The 20,723-nt window shown below is 37.3% G+C and overlaps 1 protein-coding gene across 1 annotated transcript in view; it reads right to left on the bottom strand.

Moving 5' to 3' along the window:
• Nucleotides 1–1,510: 1,510 nt before the first annotated feature.
• The window catches only part of Polr1B (RNA polymerase I subunit Rpl135), a 71,972-nt gene continuing 52,759 nt past the window's right edge, over nt 1,511–20,723 (bottom strand). The window contains exons 15-21 of the mRNA XM_083132592.1: nt 15,986–16,098; nt 14,092–14,230; nt 9,316–9,472; nt 8,287–8,412; nt 6,395–6,522; nt 3,385–3,549; nt 1,511–1,971 (exon numbers count right to left, since the gene is read on the bottom strand). Coding sequence (XP_082988718.1) covers nt 1,756–1,971; nt 3,385–3,549; nt 6,395–6,522; nt 8,287–8,412; nt 9,316–9,472; nt 14,092–14,230; nt 15,986–16,098 — 1,044 coding nt within the window. The 3' untranslated portion in view covers nt 1,511–1,755. The remainder of the gene's footprint in view (nt 1,972–3,384; nt 3,550–6,394; nt 6,523–8,286; nt 8,413–9,315; nt 9,473–14,091; nt 14,231–15,985; nt 16,099–20,723) is intronic.

Genomic DNA, 20,723 nt, shown 5'->3' with positions numbered 1-20,723 from the left:
TTTTTAATTCTTACTGCAGAATTAATAAATTTTCCACGATTTGCAAAACTCGAGGGCTAATTCTGAAAGTGTCGCATCGGTACATAATCTCTAAATTTCATGTTTGTTTCACATTCTTATTTTGCAGTTAATTTTGTGACAAAATATGGTTTGAAAACACCTCAAAACATGAAAAATTAACAGTCAAAAACAAAATATGTTTGTCTCTACCAATTGAAGGGCTCAAGTGTAAAACATGGTGTCATTTCAGAGTTCATTAAGGAAAAAGGTACGAGAAGTTATACTGTAGATAAGTTGTTTTTGTGTTGTGTTTACCAATTTCAGAAAGCTTCACAGAGTTTAATGCAAATTGTATGACATGGCATTTTCACTTGCAAAGTAAAATGTGCCATCATTAAATTTTCAACTCAAATTACCAAAATGTCTACCGTATCAATCTCTTCTAAATTGAGATTTATAGCTAGCCTGAATTCATAACCCCTGTCGCCAGCCGTTGCTCTCTCAGGCATTCAAAGAATGTCACATCAGTAATTTACAAATCCTTCCTGGTCTATTGGAGTTAAGGTGCTGATCAGCTGGTATTTCAGGGCAACGACCAGGGAAGGAGGAAAGGGAACAAAACAGAGAGCAAAGTGTGGTGTGGGGTCTTTTGCCTGGAATCGCCGAACAAGAAGGAACTGAGGAGATTGAGCGATCGAACACGTTTCGATATGAACAGCTATCAGCGGGGAATTGTATCATCAGAGACAGACAGGTATTGTTACTTCCAACCATGTTGATCTAGACTTGAAGGTATAAATCCGAAAGCTTGTGTTTTGCCATTTCCAAGTGTGTAGTTAGTACCTCTCGCCCATTACCATTAGGCTTACCTTGAAGGGCGAGTGCTCAAATGAGGAGGATGAATGATTAAGCGAGCTACATCACCCCCCTCAATGGTGAAGGTTCTTGGTTCGATCCCACGTACTCAGAGTACGTTACGTGGATGGAGGTGCTGGAATTTTCATTCATTTCAGTTTGAAATAAATGAAAACTAAGAACATAGAACCGTCATGCCATTTTTGTGCCCGATTTCGTTCATCTCAGGCGGAAACGCAAAGAAAAATAACATTTTATTTTAAATTAGGCTTCCTCACCCTCCAGATAGGTTTTCTCATTTCTAGGCAGAGAAAAGAAAGGATGAAAGTTACCATGTTTTACACCTGAGACCTTCAATTAATCTGGTTTCATTTGTAATTTTCTTAAAAATAAATGGTTTGCTGCCTTACATTGGAACAGCCATGATCTTATTTAAAAGTCATCAACATCCAATGTTTTCTTAGCCTAATGAGATAGGATGAGGATATATAGGTATGGTACAGTCACTGACATGTCTGGGTTGTAAAGATTCCATTGAGTCAGTGGTATCATTACAAGCCAGAAGTGTCCGTGACTGTACAGGACAGGCTTTTAAGTAATTTCTTTTTGACGAGATTTTTTTGGGATATCAACCAGGTGATATACAATTCCATTTTGTTTATTCCTTGAACATGATCTACATGGTAAAACCTGTTTAAAGTATACAAAGTTTTCAGTTTTGTTATAGTACTCTTGTCTCTTCCTTGACATTTCACTTTTCTCACTTCACCACACCATGCAGAAATCAGTCACATTTATCAGTTGCAGTACAAATCTTCACTAGCAACTGGCACAAAATCGCCACTAGTTCAATGTTTAAACACTGAATTCACGCATGGACCAGCACACAGCGTTTACCTCTCAGCACGAAACTGTATCAAGTTGTAACTTTATGTTCACAGAGGCTAGTTGAGTAACTAAGTACTGCAAAATGTAGGGAACATCAATTGGTTCGATCTCCCCAAGATCACCACACAGTCTGCAACTAGTAGTAGAGTGCCTTTTCTTTGAGAAATCCTGTTTAGGTAGTTGGATGACTGGTGAAAGAAAACTTCCACATCGACGGCATATTAAAGCCTAGCAGAAAACAAAATGAGATGCGTATTTGAAACCCGTGATTACAGCAATATACTTCAATACATCCCCATCCAGTCACACAGAGATTAACTCCACAATTTGCTTTGGATGCAATACTAGCTATCTCTTCACCAATGTAATTAACACATTAATTAACGTCACAAATGCATTTTGTGAATATAAATTACACTTTTCAATTACACAATCAATGCAATGAGACACTGCTATTATTTAAATTCATCCTGACAATTATTTCGCACAAAAACTTGAATCATTAATATCCTACTGTCTCAAACTAAAATTTATAATACGATTAGTGTTGGAATATGTTCCCTCACCATGAGAAATCAACCAAATGTAACCTATCTATATTCAACACAAAAACAAGTCTGCACAAGTAGTGATGTGGGATTGCTCCACCAATGGACACTTGAGAGGGAATGGGATTACGTAGATGGGAGGAAGGCAACTTTAGTTACCAGCCTTGACAGCAGCATGTACTGATTCACTCGATTTCACTCCCTCCATTGCCGCTATGCGTGGCCTTGCTCCAGAGACAGCCGGGAGAGTGTATACATAACTGTTTAACAAAAGAGATTCTGAAAATGAAACTAATTTCTACATTTATATATATGTATGTGTGCTATGAATGTAACTTCACAATGTTTTGTTTTGCAATAATATTAATCTTATGCTTCTACATTACAAAATTTCTTATTTCACACCGGTGAATCTTTTTTTAAAATGATGTCTTCCAAATTCTTGGGCGATTCCCCTAACACATGAATGCTACTTGTTCTATAGGACCATATCACTCACACCTCTGATGATGATAACATGCAAGTGTAGAGACTCATCAGATTTTCAACAAGTTTCCTGAAATGTTATTGTCATAGGTTATAAAAAGTTCTTAGTTACTTTATAGATGTTGTGTGTTATTGGTTGTTGTCCAGTGCACATACTTAAGTCTTGAAGCTTTCCGGGTAACGAATGATGAAAAGATTCTCTCAGGCTATTGACCAGGCGAGTTCTGGAAACCATTCCAAGCTTTCGAGGCTTAGTTTCAGTTTTATCTTGAGGGTAGAAGTGGTCAATGGCCTGAGAGGATTTTTCATCATTCGTTGCCAGAAAAGCTTCAATAAAATTACTTCACTCCAATTAGAATCTTTTAGGACTTTGTATACATGCAAAATCAATGGAAACTGTAAATTTTGCATATCTTCCAGGATAATTACAATGAAGGTGTTGCATTGCATTTTTGCTGCTGCCGCAAATGATCAAGATGCTAGAAAATTATCAGCTGGTATTGGTAAATACCTGCAACCAATAACAATGCATTGGTATTGGAATCAGCTCGGCCCCAGTACTGAGCCGTTCCCATCTGTTTACAATATATGTAAAAATCATACTTACTGTAGACTTATCTGAGCAGTGAAAGAGCCTATCTTGCAAAAGGAAAGAAGCACCATGAGCAATGAGTGAATCACGTTCCATTTCTCCGAAGCGAACACCACCTCCTCTCCTTCGTCCTTTGATTGGCTGATGCGTCACAGAGTCAACAGGACCGGTGCTGCGGACCTTTGGTTAAAAATAACAGAAAAATAGTTTTTGTCTTGAAGGTGGCAACTATTCTAGCAATACCCAAATTAAAATAAAGCATGTTCCACTTAGGGCAGTGGTTCTCAACATTTTCCAGTCCAGGACCCACCCTGAAGGATATTACACTTCATGGGTTCTGGCAGAATTACTTGCACAGGTGGGCAGCCAGTTTATAATCATATTTTTGCTAACATCGAGTACTTTAAGAAGCCCTCTTTTACACTTGTTTAAACAAATTACACATTCCTCATTCTAGAAAAGTAAATATGTAATAGGTTTTTAAGAGACGCTAAACAAATTTTCCAGCCTGACTTCATGACCCACCAAATGCTCCCTTGGGACCCAGCATGAGTAGCACACCAGGTTGAGAAACGATGACTTAGAGGGATCAAGAAATAACTGAGAATTACAAGTGTAAATAATGGTTTATTAACTCACCTTTTTACATACCTTGAGTTGTCCTGGAGACATCTGAACGGTCCACATTCTTACCATTGTGTCATGTGTCTATGGCTGGGCTTGTTCCCACATTGCACATTGATGTGCATACACAAGCATGTGTATTCACCATTGGTGTATAAACTCTGAGAGTTTCTGTTTAAAAACGGATAGCATTTATTTCTCGATCCCTCTAAGCGGAACATGCTGTATAATTCTACATTACATTTGCTATATCAGGGTTCCTACACAAAATCATGCAATTTTTTCCAGGACTTTTCAAGGATTTTCTACAATTTCTCCAGGACAAGTGTAGAAAGTAAGCATGGCAAAATACACATCATTACATATTTTCTATTATTAAAAAAAATAGTTCTAAATTTTTTTAATGCAGGCTCCCAACTCCCCTACACCTGCTCCTTTCCACAACTTTCATTTCTTAGTATAATAAAGGTTATTTAATTTTTACAATAATACAGAAAAAATACAAAGGTAGAAAAAATAAACAAGTATATATAAGTTTATAAAAAAAATACCATCTTGTATTACAAATAAACAAGAATAATATCCTTGGAAAACTTGGAATATTTAGGATAGCAAACACTTTTTATAACCATTATTATTATCATCACATTTTCTACCTCTGAGCGATACAAAATAATACAAAAGCGCGGGGCATTATACTTCAATCACAAAAATAAAACTTATCACAAAACTATGACTACAGTACACAGCAACGTGACATAAATAAATAAACCACTGTCATGACACTGGCCTGTTTCAAATGAAAACTTATTGTAATTCATACAAATAAAATGGGGCAAAGGAATTTCCAGGACAATCTCCAAAATTCCAGGTAAAGCTTGGAAAAATGTGAAATTTCATAACATTTCCATGCCTGGAAGGAATATTTTAAAATTCCAGGTTTTTCAGGATGCGTAGGAACCCTGTATATTCTGAGGTGAATATAAGACAGTTTCTTCCAAGCATATTGAATGTGTGAACAGTCATGGAGTACATGGGAACTACAAAATCAACAATCTCAACCAGAGGTGTTCATATTAAATCTACCTCCCTCACTCTCATGACATGACCTTGCTTTCACCCTCTCAAGTGCCTCCTCGGTGGTGTAGTGGTAATGTCGTCACCTTCTAATCAAGGGTGGGTTTGATACCTAGTTGAGACACATTGCCCAGTTTTTCAGATCCAACTTTAAACTGTGGGCTGTCCTGATTAGCCTATCTGTGCACAAAGTATACTTCTTCCAGAAGGTGAGGTCTGCCCTCCGGATGGCAAACACCTCTGCGATGTGTCTGGGAATTCAAGTAAAAACAAATACAAAATTTCGTATCTAGTCTGTTCATCTGCTATGATGCCTGTGATAACAGCATGGCAGTTCAAAGTGCAACAACTGAACATTAGCTGATGAAGAAATGGCAGTATTACTAGCCAAATGTGGTTCAGTGTCCTCCAGTAAAGAATTTCATTGTTACTTTTAGCTACATATCTTATCCAAAGATTCATTCTCACCCTCACATCATGAGGGTTGACCTCCGGATGATGAACACACATGATCTTAACTACATTTAATTTGAAGAAATGATAATAATAAAAAGTGGTGGAACAGGTGTTGAAGGCCTGGGCCTACCTACTGACTGCCGACCTCACTCCCACCTGATCCTCCTACTCACTCACCCAAGGTGGGAAATCAACCAACCAGTTACAGGGTGATGTGTGGTCAGCATGACGAACCCCCAGTCATTGTTGTAGATTTTCAGAACTGAGTTATGCTACTCATTTGTAGCTCCCCAATTTCCTCACGATGGTGGGTGGTCACCGGTTCCATACACAGATCAAAATCTGAGGAGAAACGTTTGTTACGCTTTTTCCAGGAGACTCGAACCTGTGCACATCCCGTAGCCGGAGCCCAAAGCATGACACCTTAGACTGCGTGGCCATGGTGTGGGACATCTAGAAGCCGATCCTTTATGATCTGATTGGCAATTAACGTTTTTTTAAAAAAAATCCAGGTGTATAAAATAGAGTACCCACACTTGTGACATAAATTTAACAAAGCTACATGAAAGAAATTGCATACAATTTTCCTGTTCACACATGGAAAAGTTATTTTCTAGCCATGGTGGAATGTATCTTAGCACTGGGAATTAGTTAGTTAATTTGCAATTCGTATAAATATAGATAGATCTCAAACTTAACAGAACTGCTTGCACTAAAAATTATGGGTTACGAATAGGAATTTTCTTTCTACTTATTGACTTTATGCAAATACTGCTAAACCTATACGTTATTACCTAAAAAAAAAAGAATAATCTTCATTAAACTGTTTACTAGAACATGGGTTTTCTGCAATCTATTTAATCCTTACCTGCCATTTATCTGAAACCATATGCCTCAGTCTTTGATAGTAGACTATTCCAAAGAATATGTCTGCAGTAAGTTCACGGCCATCTACTCCACTGTACATCCTCTCTGTACCATAGTAGTTGTACCCAGCTGTAAAGAGACAAATGAAACAGTAAGACACTTCAAATTTACTACTGGAACAAAATAAAATAACAAATCAATGGAGAGGAATGTACCACCATTGACAAACTGCTGCCGAAGATCAGGAGACTACTTCATAACCCCAAGAACAGTATAGGCCTTAAAATGCCTGCTAGTTTACCGTATTGTTCGGAAATGTGGTAAAGCATGCACAAGGTGTCTACAAAATCATAGAAACAAACTTCCCTGACTTTGCAGACTAAGAACCAAATATTTCACCTAAACATCACACTTACAATCCCACTTAAACCTAGAGAGCTAACATGGAAAATTCGCAACATTGAAGCTAAGGCATTGCTTTTTGTTTTACAGGAAGTGTTTAGTGGCAATTATGATTGGCTAATAACATAAATTTGTTTCTTATGCAAGGGCCATTCAAGGTTGACCAAGACTTTTATTTATAGACAGGAAATATACATACATAAAAGCACCAAACTATGTGAGTTTTTCAAAGTATTCCCTTTGAACATCCAATGCCTTTGGCGTAGAAAGAAGTAGGGTGATGTTGTAACCACTGCAGGACAGCGTTCTTAAGTTCCTCATCTGTCTGGAAGTGCATTCTGCCCACATGCTCTTTAAGAGCCACAAACAAGTGGAAATTACTGGGGCCTAAATCTGGACTATAAGGACTGTGAGGTAAAACCTCCCAGTGCAAGTTGGCCTGGCATTTTCATGGAGAAGAATGACATGTTTCAACGACATTCCAGGTCTTTTCTTCTGAACGGCCCCACGTACAACACTGACATTGACTGTATGCACTATGTCACACACTGTTACTCGCTGGTCTTGAAGGATAACTTGCTCAACACGCGCGATATTCACCGAAGTCACTGCAGTTGATTGAACGTGTCAGTGCAGTTCATTTGCTACCAACTCCCGCCTTTCACTGAACCGTTGACATCATTCGTACACTCTTGCCCGTAACAGTGTTTGTTCACCATACTGTGCCTGCAGTCTACACCAAATTTCAGCAGGCTTCACCTCCTTCACGAGAAAGTTCATTATACAATGCTGTTTCACAGCAACAGATACACTACTGCACCAAATGCATCGCAAAGGATCATGGATACTCTCAAGGAATCATGGTCTGTTCTGCTGAAGTAATGCTACATTGATTAATATTTTATGCACGAAAGTCTTGGGTAACCTTTTAACAACCCTTGTAGTATTAGTAAGAAACAAAAAAGGTTTGACACCATTTTAATGTCCATAGTTACATTCAACACAACAATTTGCTTTGCGATCTCCATATATTGCTTTGAAACAATGATGCAAAACCTTTTTTTGTGATCCTCCTTGTTCCCTTGTTCTGATTCATCTCTAGGTAATATTTCCACCATGGACAAACGTAGCAGTCACGAAAAGTTACATACGAGTCAGCCATAGCTTCATAAGTTTAGTGTGGAGTTTCGTTCCAATAGTTGAATTGTAAAACTCAATTATCTCAGTGTTGTGGAAGTTGGATTGATGGATACTGTGTCATGAGTTGTCACAAACAGCAGCACAACGTTGTTTGGTTTTGTTAATTATGACAAGTGTTTTTTTTGCTGATGTGCCAACTTTTACTTACGTGAAAGGTAACGTTCATCAGAATGACTATGCAGATCAAATATCCCTAAATAACTTACTTGAGAGAGAAAGAGAGACACACACACACACCTAATCATATCAAATATTAAAAATACAATGACATATACAGAACTGTATACCAACCTGATTCTAACAACTTTCCAAAATAATTAATAGCTGTATGCTTTTCAGAAAACTTAAAAGGTGTTGCATCATGTACAAGTCCATGTAAAGCTGCCGATTTTCCAGCCATGCATTCAATCATCATAGCTACAAAATAAAATAAAAAAGATACATGTATAGACAACATGAAAAAATATGCAAAAATAAGTAAGAAATAAAATAAATAATAAAATTCCCTAAAAAGTTACTCAAAACAGTAACCTATTACATGATAAGGACAGGAATAATTAATAGGCCAATAAAGAAAATAAAAAAAAATATATAAAAAAAGGTTACTCAGCTAAGAAAAATGATAGAAAGCTAGGATAAAAAACATAGTTTTTAGTACATTTGAAGCTACATTTTATGTTCTGAGTCATTTTTCACTATCTCTATTGCAAATGGCAGAAATGTAGGGACAAAACTTATATTCAATTTTTTTTTAAAAAATTGAAGTTCAGGATTTTCTTTAGTAGGGAAGGAATATAATACTGGAGCCATAATTTTTTTAGAGAACGAAGTTTTAGCAAAAAATATTTAGGCTCTGTTACTGGTTCCATCTTTCAGTTATAGCTCTTTGAAAATGATAGTTTCTATTTTTTTTAAAAAAAAAAAATTGGACCCTAGTATCTCTGGTAGGGGACCTATTAAAAAATTTATATTTACAGCATAAAGAGTACTCTATGAGAGGTACCTGCAAAATAAATTTCAAGATTGATATTCCAGGGATAACCAAGTTACAACAGGAGGAAGTTGGGCAAAAACAGGCAAAATCACGTTATCAGTTGCAAATCAATATTTACTTTTTCCAATGCTTACTATGTCATTCGAGTGATGTAATTAAGAAATAAATAATTTTAATTGCATGATAGTTCATTAAAAGTATTCATTTGTACAGTAGAACAAAATAACTATCTACGCTACACACCAAAGTGAGATAAATTGTCCACTTTGTAGTATGCAGCTACATGTCTAAATTCACAGCCAATCCTATTCTACATCACAACTTACCTATTGTCATTCGAGATGGGAAGCCATGAGGGTTGAATACTATATCTGGCACCAACCCTGATTCCGTGAAAGGCAAATCTTCCGCTGGCCACTTGTGACTACATATACCCTTCTGTCCTGCTCTGCTGGCAAACTTATCTCCCACGCTAGGATTTCTCTTTAAGTAAATAAAAAAAGAGAATAAATCTATTAGGCATGGGCTGATTCCGATAAAGTACCACTACAAAATTGTCTGATACTGATACCTGATATTCTACTGAACCAATATAAAATTCCAAATGTTCCTTGAAGAACGTGACCTCCATGAGAAATGCACGTTTCAAGGTCATTGCATTGCAAAAGAAGTTGCATATTTAGAAATTTACTTTTTCTAAAAGTAGGGCATGGACATTATCCATAAAAATTATAAATGGCAGAATTTTGCACTAAATTATAAGATGGGATTGGTAAAAATAATCTGATACCAGGCGATACAGTAGTGATGAATCTGTCCCATCCCTAGAATCATAGGCGTAGCTAGAACTTTATATTTGGGTGTGCACAAAGAAAAAAAAAAAAAAAAAAAGAGGTCTTGTACCTTTTTAATAGCATATTTTGCAACACAATCACTTGGCTCTTTAACTGCACTGATGTTTGTAAAGGAATATAAATTCACTAAATGACAGTGTTTAAAATTTCTGAATATATGTAGTAGAAAAAAATCAAATTGCATAGAAATTACACACACACAAAATGTTACAAATACATCAAAATACATGTCATCTATAACAAGAGACGTCTGTCAAAAGGTACAATGTTCATAAACCCATCAATAACTTCATTTACATCAATAAATAAGCTTTTTCCTGTTCCACTAACAGCAAGAGCAGGGCTTCCAATCTATCCTGCTTCTGAGTTGCTCTTAATTTAGTTTTAACTTGGGTTAGCTCTCTCTCACACGTGCAGCTTGTGACAGGTATAGAAGAAAGGCGCTGTAGTACAGAGTAGAATGCAGTAAATATCTTCTTTTTCCAATGACATCGAAAATCTATGGACACCCGTTTCATCAGCGATAATGCACACGTTTGTACCAAGTAATGACATTTTCAACTTCTTACAAACTGCTGCTTATTTTCTCTCTTATTGAAATATCTGTCTTTAATTCTCTTTGATAAAGCAGCCCATTAGGGTGTGCCTAGGCACACCCGGCACACCCCATAGCTACGCCTATGCCTAGAATATATGCAAGAAAATCGTACGAAACAAACCTTTTGAGGCAGGCAATAATTCTCAAAACCATGTATTAAAAATAGCATTTTTTAGGTTTGTCGTGTGTTACTCACAAATCCAGAATATAAAAAAGGAAAGTTAAAAATTGTACTTACGTATGTGAGTATAGTGCTCTTATTGTAGAACGACGTTTCAGAGATTGACTATCTCTTTTCTCAGGTTCGTATAAAAAAAACAAAAACTAAGTACTTGGCATAGTACTGCGTCAGAAATGTAATATGAGGATTGTGGTTAAGGGTTGGTTAGGGTACATTTAAAATATTAAGTTTTTGCTATTACAAGTACGTAAAAACCAAGTCGTTCCCTAAAAAAACTCATGTAGTAGACCTATTCACAGGTAAAAAAGTTAAAAAAGTTAAAAATCTAAAAAACCTGCATAAATCTCAATGCAACCTGCAGGTTTGGCCTTTCCTACCCAACTGTGCTTATCTATCCACATGAAGGTCAATTCTCCACGAATGTTTCCCCTCCCCCTAATTTTCTCGTTTCCCCTTATTACGTCATAAATCCAACGTGAATTCACGTTCCTCTCTTGCAGCTTGCATAACTTCCGGAGTGACGTGGAAACCGATATTGGGTTTAATCTTCCAGGCTTTATCCCATTTTTTGAGGAAATTGATCCACCCTTCTTCCAAATTTCCTTCGTCCCTATTAAGATTATTCTTCCCCCCCCTACAAATACTCGCTGTTTCATACACGTTTCTTCCTAATTTCCTCCCCTCTTTTCTGATTATCTCTTTTTTTGCGATTCCATGCCCACTTTCCAAAATGTGTTCTGAGAGACCCGTTTTGGGAACTTTTTCCCTTATGTCCTTTTCATGCTCGCTCCATCTTTTACCCATATTTCGGCCCGTCTGTCCTATGTACTCCTTCCCGCATTGGCATTCTATTCGATAAACCCCCTTCTGTTTTTCCGGTATTTCCCTAGTTGTCTTCCCTTTCTTATAATCGGTGAAGTATTTTTCTACATTCTTTGGTGCTTTCATCCCGCAAACGATTCCATAATCTCTCGTTATTTTTCCGATTTTTTCCGATACGGATTGATGGTAAGGGATGCCAACATACTTTACCCTCCTATTTTCGGTTTTTTCCCCTTCTTTTTGATCCCCTTCTTTCCTAATAATTTTCCGTGCTCTCTCCGCTATCTTATCCATTTCTCTATTTGTGTATCCGTTTTTTAATCCTGTTTTTCTTATCCACCGAGTTTCGTTGTCTTTTTCTTTTCCATTATTGCATAGTCTACCGGCCCTAATAAAAAAGTTAAGGAATACGTTTTCCTTTGTTATTTCGGGGTGCGCCGATTCCTTGTTAATATATAAGTTCCCCGATAGGGGTTTATGATGTACTCCTGTTCTAATCCTATTCCCTTCTTTTTCTTTTGAGATTTATGCAGGTTTTTTAGATTTTTAACTTTTTTAACTTTTTTACCTGTGAATAGGTCTACTACATGAGTTTTTTTTTAGGGAACGACTTGGTTTTTACGTACTTGTAATAGCAAAAACTTAATATTTTAAATGTACCCTAACCAACCCTTAACCACAATCCTCATATTACATTTCTGACGCAGTACTATGCCAAGTACTTAGTTTTTGTTTTTTTATACGAACCTGAGGAAAGAGATAGTCAATCTCTGAAACGTCGTTCTACAATAAGAGCACTATACTCACATACGTAAGTACAATTTTTAACTTTCCTTTTTTATACATGTATTAAAAATGCATAATAATGAGTTCCTGCTTGGTAAAATTTGTTACATGTGCACATTGCTCCCAAAATAGATACAGTGAGTTTCGGTGGTATGTGGTATGTGCCATGTGGTAGATCTACAGAGCATTCTCTGACATTCCCTACAAGACTCGGCAGCAAGCAGCCCGGCATCAATGCTTGTCTTTCCTTGCGGACGGGGTCCGCGACAGTTGCCAGAGTCGGCTATTAAAATTACAGTTTTCATATTCTGTACTAACCTTGACTACAGAAGGTGTTAAAAAGATGTCCCTCTGCTGCAACACATTCCTGGCATCTCCGAAGGAAATTTGCATTTACACATGCAAGTTCATCTACTGTAATTTCTCGTACAATACTCTCTTTTAACTCACGGATAGTGTGCGGATTGTCTTTGTATACTATTTCTCTTAGATTTCCCCATAAATAAAAATCACATGCTGACAAATCGGGGGACCTAGAGAGTTTTTGAAACACCCGTTTCTTGTGAGAGGCGGCCGATAGATTTCCAGGGAGACTGTTCTAACCTTTGTCCTATCTCATTGAGTTCTTCCTCGGTAAGTAACATGGGTTTTTCTTTCCACTTTTATTCAGAACTGACCCTGTTACTCTTAAACTTCTATACGAGGTTTAATGTAGTAGTCCTATGTGGAATGGGAACACCAGGAAATTTCGTTGCAAAACATTGTCGCACTTCTCCACAATTCCTCTTTCCGAAGTAACACTCGACAAGATAAATCCTTTGTTGTAATGTAAACTTTTGTGGTGCCATATTAAGCCACAATCTTCAACACACGGACACGACACAACACAACACAACTTCCGAGGGACGATTATACTGGCGTCAGTCTGCAACGTCAACAGAAAGGGAAAGAGAGTGAAGGCAGGGAGAGCAAAAAAAAAAAAAACGGACTGTAGCGTGCGAGTGTTGCAGACCCCGTTCGCCGGGAAAGACAAGCGCTGATGCCGGGGTGCTTGCCGCCGAGTCTTGTAGCGAATGTCAGGAAATGCTCTGTAGTATTGATTCCCAGGGTGAGTGTTCTAAGGTTGGAATTTTTCTTGTCTTGTCCCCACATAAAGCAGCTCTGGAGATTACCCAGCCTCAGTTCAATGAATACCTGGGGCAACCCTGGTGGTTAAAAATCGGTGGAGCACGGCGCTGATCACATCACCCCAAAATGGCCAAGACCGAGAATGTGTGAGGCCCTTTTGGAGACTTGTTGCTTGTTGACAGCCTAAATTGCCCTGTAGTACTTTAAATTGATAAGGTTCATGCATCAGCATTGGTAGATAGCGATAAGAATATTTCATCAGGTACCACCAACTCAGTAATATTTTAACAATATTTCTACTTTTCATATACAGGGTGGCCCAAAAAGTCTGGCACTATAGGCATGTGATAAATGTGAAATGTTTGAGGTTTCTTCTTGCAGGTTCCATGCTAACTACTGAAGGGCAGGTAGATGTTATTCTGCTATGTGGATGCAAAGGCTATTCCCACAGGGGAACCCGGATCAATAGCCGGAGTGCACACACCACTGTTGGCATCAGGGACAAACAGCATTTGTGTGTGCAAATTGCTTCTCAGTGCCGTGCTATTTTGCCAGACTTGGTGACCCATATCCTGTGAGCAATAGCTGATCACCTACACTTTTTTTTGTGTTTTGACAATGGTTGGCAACACATTGAATATTGCAATCCAGCTTGTGGTGCAGGACTTTTCGGCCACCCTCTACAATAACCAAGTACTGACTACATTTAAAAAAGAAGAAAAAAAGAACTTACAGGTACTCGAAGTGAAATACACACTTTGTTAAATTCTGTTCTAGTACCACAGTTACATAACTTCACAGCGTTTACATATGCTGTCTCCTTCCCTGTAAACTTCTTTACACACCATGAAGATTTTTCTCCATGGAAAAAGCTGCAACAGATATACACAATGAAAATGTAATCAGGAAGTCAGAAAGTATTGCTTTGCTAGGCACATTACAACACAAAAGAGCACTTACTGGATACATCTGGCTTAGCGATATTTTTAAAGTAGCAAATAGGCCCGTTACATCTCATATCAGCTATTATACAGGGTGTTTACCAGTCATGAAAGTCAAGAAAAAGTAAAGAAATCAACAAGTAAGTCAAGAAGTCAAAAAAAAAGAAAAAAATTATATCACAATGACTGAATTAGTTTACTTCATTTTTCTGTACCTTTGGCCAAACGTGAAGATGAGGATGAATGGTTGTAAGATAATTGATGGATTCATTGGCATGGTGTTTTAAGTCCACATTATGCACAGTAAGGCTAACCGGGACTGGACCTACAATTTTTTACAAGAGTGTAACATAGTAATAACCAGGAATAGAGAACAATAAAAATAATTCAGCATTTTTTTCTTTCTTTCATTATGGTATAAACATTTAATTTATTAATTTATACATGACTGAATTAAAAATAATTAATTCTTGCATCAGAGTGGCATTTGTAAACAAGGCTTAACAGACAATGGCACGAGCAGCTATGCAATATATTCTAATATATGGCAGACTCTACCATATGGCCACAAATTTTAAAATTCAGTTAGCAACAGTGCAAAAAATAATAATGGCATGTTTATTATTCTGATTTTAATATACACATGATAAAAAAACACACAAACATTACAAAACACCACGTATTGTACTTGCTATTTTTAAAAAAGTAATGGAAATTTCCCTACACAAACTAGATTACAAAAATAATTTAAAAATTCAGGTGCCAGGTGAAAACTTTCAGGTGCCCTTGTATTTTTTTAACCCTCCTCTGATAATGGTGCAACTTTAAGGGGGGAGGGGGTTACAGTGCCACTTAAGTGACTACACATTCATCCCAAGGATAATTTTTTCTGAGGTAACAATGGCACTTTATGAGCACTTGAAAATATGTGTTGCGAAACGGAAATCTCCACATGTCAGAGTTTCCAAAGTACAAAAAGCAGTGTTGCCAATGACTGATTTTTGCTCAGTTGTAAATTACACCTTTTGCTTGCTACCCTGCAATGATAGTTAGGCTTTTCCGATCATCGGCTTTGTTACCTTTGCCACCTGTTGTGCTTTCAGGCATAAGTTTGGCAAGGCAGAATACCTCAAGATTCTCCCCTCCCCATGGCGATTGGTTCACGAGTTCATGTGACCCTCTCTGCCTTTCTATGGGGAAGACAAAAATTGAATTTGAAGTTTTTCTTTGAGCAATCGAGCTAGAAGTGTGCGTGGTCCCCAAAAGTTGGTACTGAAAAAAAAAAAAAAATTCCCATCCTGATCACAACTTTGGGAAATAATTTCCGAAAACTTTTCAGGATCATGAACAGTCGGGAAATTCCAAATTGTCATTTTTAAAAATGATTTCTGCATCATAAGTGGCTGAAACTACTTGAAAATAGTTAATTTTTATTTGATAAATGTAGAAACAATCATTCAAAATGAAAATGACGTATAGAATTTGAGATTTCTACAGTGTCAGGAAATTTCAAACATTTCCCATTCCCGACCACAAAATCTCTGTCTGCACACCCCTAGATGTGTGAAGAAATCTAATTAGATAAAAACAAAACCATATTAAGGTTTCCTTCTGACGAACCCTTTTATATTTAAGAAGTAAAGGTAAGAATCTTTCCAAGGTAACAAATAATCACTGTAAACTTACCAGTAAAATGGATCCCCTTCATTCAACACTGTTCCCACAAATGGCAGACCATCGTTATCAAGTGTGCTGCAAAGTTCCGGTTGCTTAGGATCCAACCCAAAGAAAGTACCTGGCTGGGGGAGACAATAACACAATTCAAAGGAGGAACAGAGATATATTCACACAGGGTGTTTTGTATAACTACTCAGTGAGAGTGCATTAACATTGTCTATCAAATTAGCAAAATCCAAAATTCTTGACCTTTTATTGACTTTATCTTGACCTTCCTTCTTAGTAGGGATGTGCCGAAGCCGATTACAGATGTATGAAAATCGGCAGAAATTGACATATCGGCATCAATCCGATATTTAAACCGGTACAGATTATACTAGAGTTTTACCTTCTAATAAGTTTTATATTTTAGTTTTGTAAGATATATTGAAAATTAGGTTATGATTCATCATTATTGTAGAGTTTTTGTAATAAAATTATTGCAAACTCTCATTCAGAGGATCAACCTAATTCAAAATCGAAAATAAAACAGTACATTGCAGATCCAGGATCTGCTGTTGTGTTGGAAATTCAAAAGTGAGTATTCAAACCTGAAGCAAGTGCTGAGAAAATACTTGGACACTCAGTATTCAGTGATTGAGTGTTCAGTGTCTGGCAGCAGTAAATTTCCAACATTAATAACAGGAATCCATTTTGCATTTCAAAGAGCTGCTTATGTACTAATGTTAAATCTCTTGAGAATCCATGTTCTTCTTAAAGGTTCACATAACCACCTTTTGTAGATGCAAATGTACATTCGCATCGCTTAAGAATATATATGTATATACATATGATATGCAATAGAAATGTACATACCAAATTTATTTTTGTCATGCTGAAAATAACATCCCATTTTTGTCGAATAACCTTATGTATCGGAATTGGTTAAATATTGGCATCGGTATCGGTTCCAAAAATTATTGGTGAGTACATCGGCATCGGTGAATTTTCAGCTTCGTCACATCCCTACTTCTTAGTTTTCTTAACCATTATTACAAAATCCCTTCTCAGGTAAAAGAAATTAGGATTTAAGAAAATAAAAATATGTTTAAATGAAAAACCCCTACCAAAAAGGCCAGTTAAGATGAAAACTGAAGCTGGATTTAACAAGAAAATTAGACTTGCCTTTACCTATAATGCATCCTGGACTGCATTTGGTAGACTAGCGAGGTTGTCGTTCATCCATCTTATCTTACCACCATTCATCCTCATCTTCGCAATTAGCCAGAGGTGCAGAAAAGTGAAGTAAAATAAACTAAATCAATCAACGAGTCATTGTGAAAGAAAAAATAAATTTGTGACCACAAGTATTATTTCTTGACCGATCTTTTCTTGACTTTCATTACTGGTAGACACTATGTACTTGGCTGCTGATCTTGGCGCCAAAGATTCACAATTCGAGCCTGGACCAGCTCATTGGTGTTCTTGCTAAGAGATGAAATTGATGGGACACTCACAATCTATCCTCAAAGTGGCAGAAATGTGATGTAAAGCAACAAAAATACAAAATGACAAACTTCCATAGCATATGAAGAACATCAAGGTTACGAACAGGTAAAACGGTGATAGTGAAAAATCAGGCAAAACCAGGCTGGCTCGGTAGCATCGTGGTAGAGCAATGGCATGGTATGTCAGAGATCTGCATTTGAGTCCTGGTTCAGCCTGAATTATTCACTGAAATTTCTACAAAAATAAATGCCACTGGCAACCGTGAATCTGTTGAATACATATACGATAAAAATGAGACTTCTTAAGCCCTTGTGGCATTGCAAACAAGGTTACTAAGAAGAGTTTGAGTTTTTGTTTAAATACCAGTTTATGCACAGATAGGCTAAACAGAACTGGACGTACAGTTTAAAGTGGGATCCAAACCACTGTGATACATGCCTCCACTGGGCATTGAACCTGGGACCCCTTGATTACATGTTACTAAGAACAATCTGTCATACTGATATATTCTGCTGTAAAAGTTTGTTGATGTTACCCAGCCACCACAACTTTGGATACATTGCGCAGCATAGATAATGCATTGCTTGCTATCGATTTCAGCAGAATCTCAATATTTGTGGACTTAGGGCTCATGCATTTCTCTTTGATAAACCAGATATTTCAAACCAAAGAAAGAAAACTTAATTCAGCTCAAGGTCAACAGAATTACAAAAATAAATCCTGAACTACAATGAAAGCTTTTATGACTAATATTGTCATAAACACTATTTTAATTGTATACTGTATTTAATACTTACTAAATTCATGTCAAAAGTTTAGTTTATTAACACAGACCTAGTTTTGAACAATTTACGTGTTGTTTGTTTGAGTACATGATTTACTCGCTAGGTGGCAGTAGCCTGCGGTGCTGTCACAGATAGTATGATTTTTGATCAATAGATGGCCTTTGCTGTTTCTATGTGTGGAGATGATGTATATTTGTATGTAAAATTAAGACGGTTTACTTCAAGATTTTAATTATTGTCAATGTGATAACTATTATAATTATGTAGTAAACAGAAAGATTTATGTCCTTGTTGTGTACTTAAATTGAAAGAAGGTGGTTGACTTCAGTGGGACTTAGTGTGCATAAGAAGGAGAACGAAGGATGATGGAACGAAATACGAACGGCGAGGAATCAAACGATATCCGTGTTATAAAGAAAGTACGAGTTATTCTGAATATCACGTTTTAAGCACTAAAGTTTGAGGATCACGTACATATACGAGTATCGAGACGAATGACTGTCAGAACGAGAGATAAGTGAAATTTACGGCCGACCGACATAGTCACATGGTTTGTATTTGCAGCTGTGATGTAAGTACAAAATCTTCTTGTACTTAAGACACAACCGGATGGTTGTTCAAGGAACTTTGAAAACCTTAAGTTTACTTCTTCTACTCTACGCATGCTAGCACTCGTGTGATGCGTCTTATGGCCATAACTTGCAAACTTCTTGCATTGCAAATCGTGGACTAGAACAAAGGGCATCGTGCTGTCATCTTGAAAACAAGACATTTACGAAAATTACTGAACGATAAAAGAACTGAAAAGGTTATGAATATGTACCTTTGTTATAAATAAATTAAAATTTCATATGTCTTAATGGTAAAGAGTGAATTACAGTGACCTTTTCTTAAGTAAATAAGTACCTTAAAGTTGAAGGATGGTATCTCTCCCAGCTGATATCAGCTTATATGTGAAAAACAAGTTGTCTGATGGTACATTCTCACCTTTAGTTAAATTTGAAATCCGTCCAGTTTATTTTGTTTTTTTAATTCTCCTATTGCAAGGGAGATCATGCTCAGGATGTAACTGTGTAAAAGGCATCTTATCTTGATTTACGTGTCCAAACAGACATGCTTGATTATTAAATGAGCAGTTGAATAATATTAAAATCTGTAGCTTCATGGGTAGTTTATTGTATGAAACATTGACTTGAATAATGATGTATAGCCTTGTGTTTACTCTCTAATTGAAAAGGGTGTAATGTGGATTAACGCTTGTATACCTGAAAGAGATGATTATTTTTATTACATTCTTTGTTAATATATGTGTATTTCTGAACTGTGGTGTTGCACTTTCACCTAAATGGTTTCTCAGTGCATAGATATTTAGTAATTTGTGTACTAATGACAGTCTTCACTTCCAGGAGGAGGGAATTCTGATTCGCATTGGTCATCATTAAAGATCCTCACCAAAGATAAACTAAATTCCTTGTGGGTAATCTTCAAGGGATATCAAAGTTACCGAGTTGGCATAGTGTCAGTGTAGATTTGGGATCTAAGTGTGGTCTTAGGGTACTCATGTGCCACAATCAGTTTCCAGGGTCCTTGGGGTAGTAAAGGCTCGGGAGAGATCTGTTAGTGAGTCAGGGAAACAAGCATAGTTCTTTTATGTTATAACATGTGAATTATTAATTTTGAGTGGCTTGCCGAGTAATCTTTAGTGATGCCAATTAAGTTAAGGAATATTTAAAGAACTGCACATACATGAATTATATACAGGGTGTCTCAAGGAGTGGTATATCTCTTGATGAATGATGACACACAGATTGGGAACATCAGTTTATAAAGGCCAGCATACAATACATCGTAATGATAGATTGAAGTTAAGATTCGGTTTCTTTGGCAAGTTTGAGTGAATTTCACAATTAGTACTTTAAATTTGGAGAATTCTCAGCTATGGCTCAACTGTCACAGCTACCTATGCTACTGGCGAGGCGAAAAGGGACGGGTTTGTCAGTTTTGGTATTTAGTTGGGAAGTTTATGGGAAAGTTTGGGAGATACAAGGGTTGATCAAATGAAAAGGTACGAAACGTCGTAACAACGGAATCGTTTATATAATACCGATGCCGCGATGGGAGAACGTAGCGTGATATGTAGGGGTGCGATTGGAGTCGCCACGTGCCATCGGAGCATGCAGGGGAACGCGCATGCGCAGGAGAGAGCAGAGGCTCCGATACAGAGCGCCGTCCAAGTGACGCGGCAGTGCGTGTTCGGACAGGATGGCGTTAACATTGGCAAATTCGACTGTTGAGGAGCAGCGTGGCGTTATCCGTTTTCTGACAGCAGAAGGTGTTAAACCGGCCGATATTCATCGCCAGATGGTGAACGTTTACGGGGAAGACTGTGTGTCTGGCAAATCAGTGAGGAAATGGAGTGCCCGTTTTCGTGCAGGCCATGAGAGTTTGCTTGATGACCCGAGACCAGGCCAGAC

Source organism: Lepisma saccharinum, chromosome 12, assembly GCF_977018435.1.
Source record: "Lepisma saccharinum chromosome 12, izLepSacc3.1, whole genome shotgun sequence".
Classification (NCBI taxonomy): Eukaryota; Metazoa; Arthropoda; class Insecta; order Zygentoma; family Lepismatidae; genus Lepisma; species Lepisma saccharinum.
The sequence above is the reverse complement of the archived record's forward strand: the minus strand, read 5'-3'. Positions and strand labels throughout refer to the sequence as shown.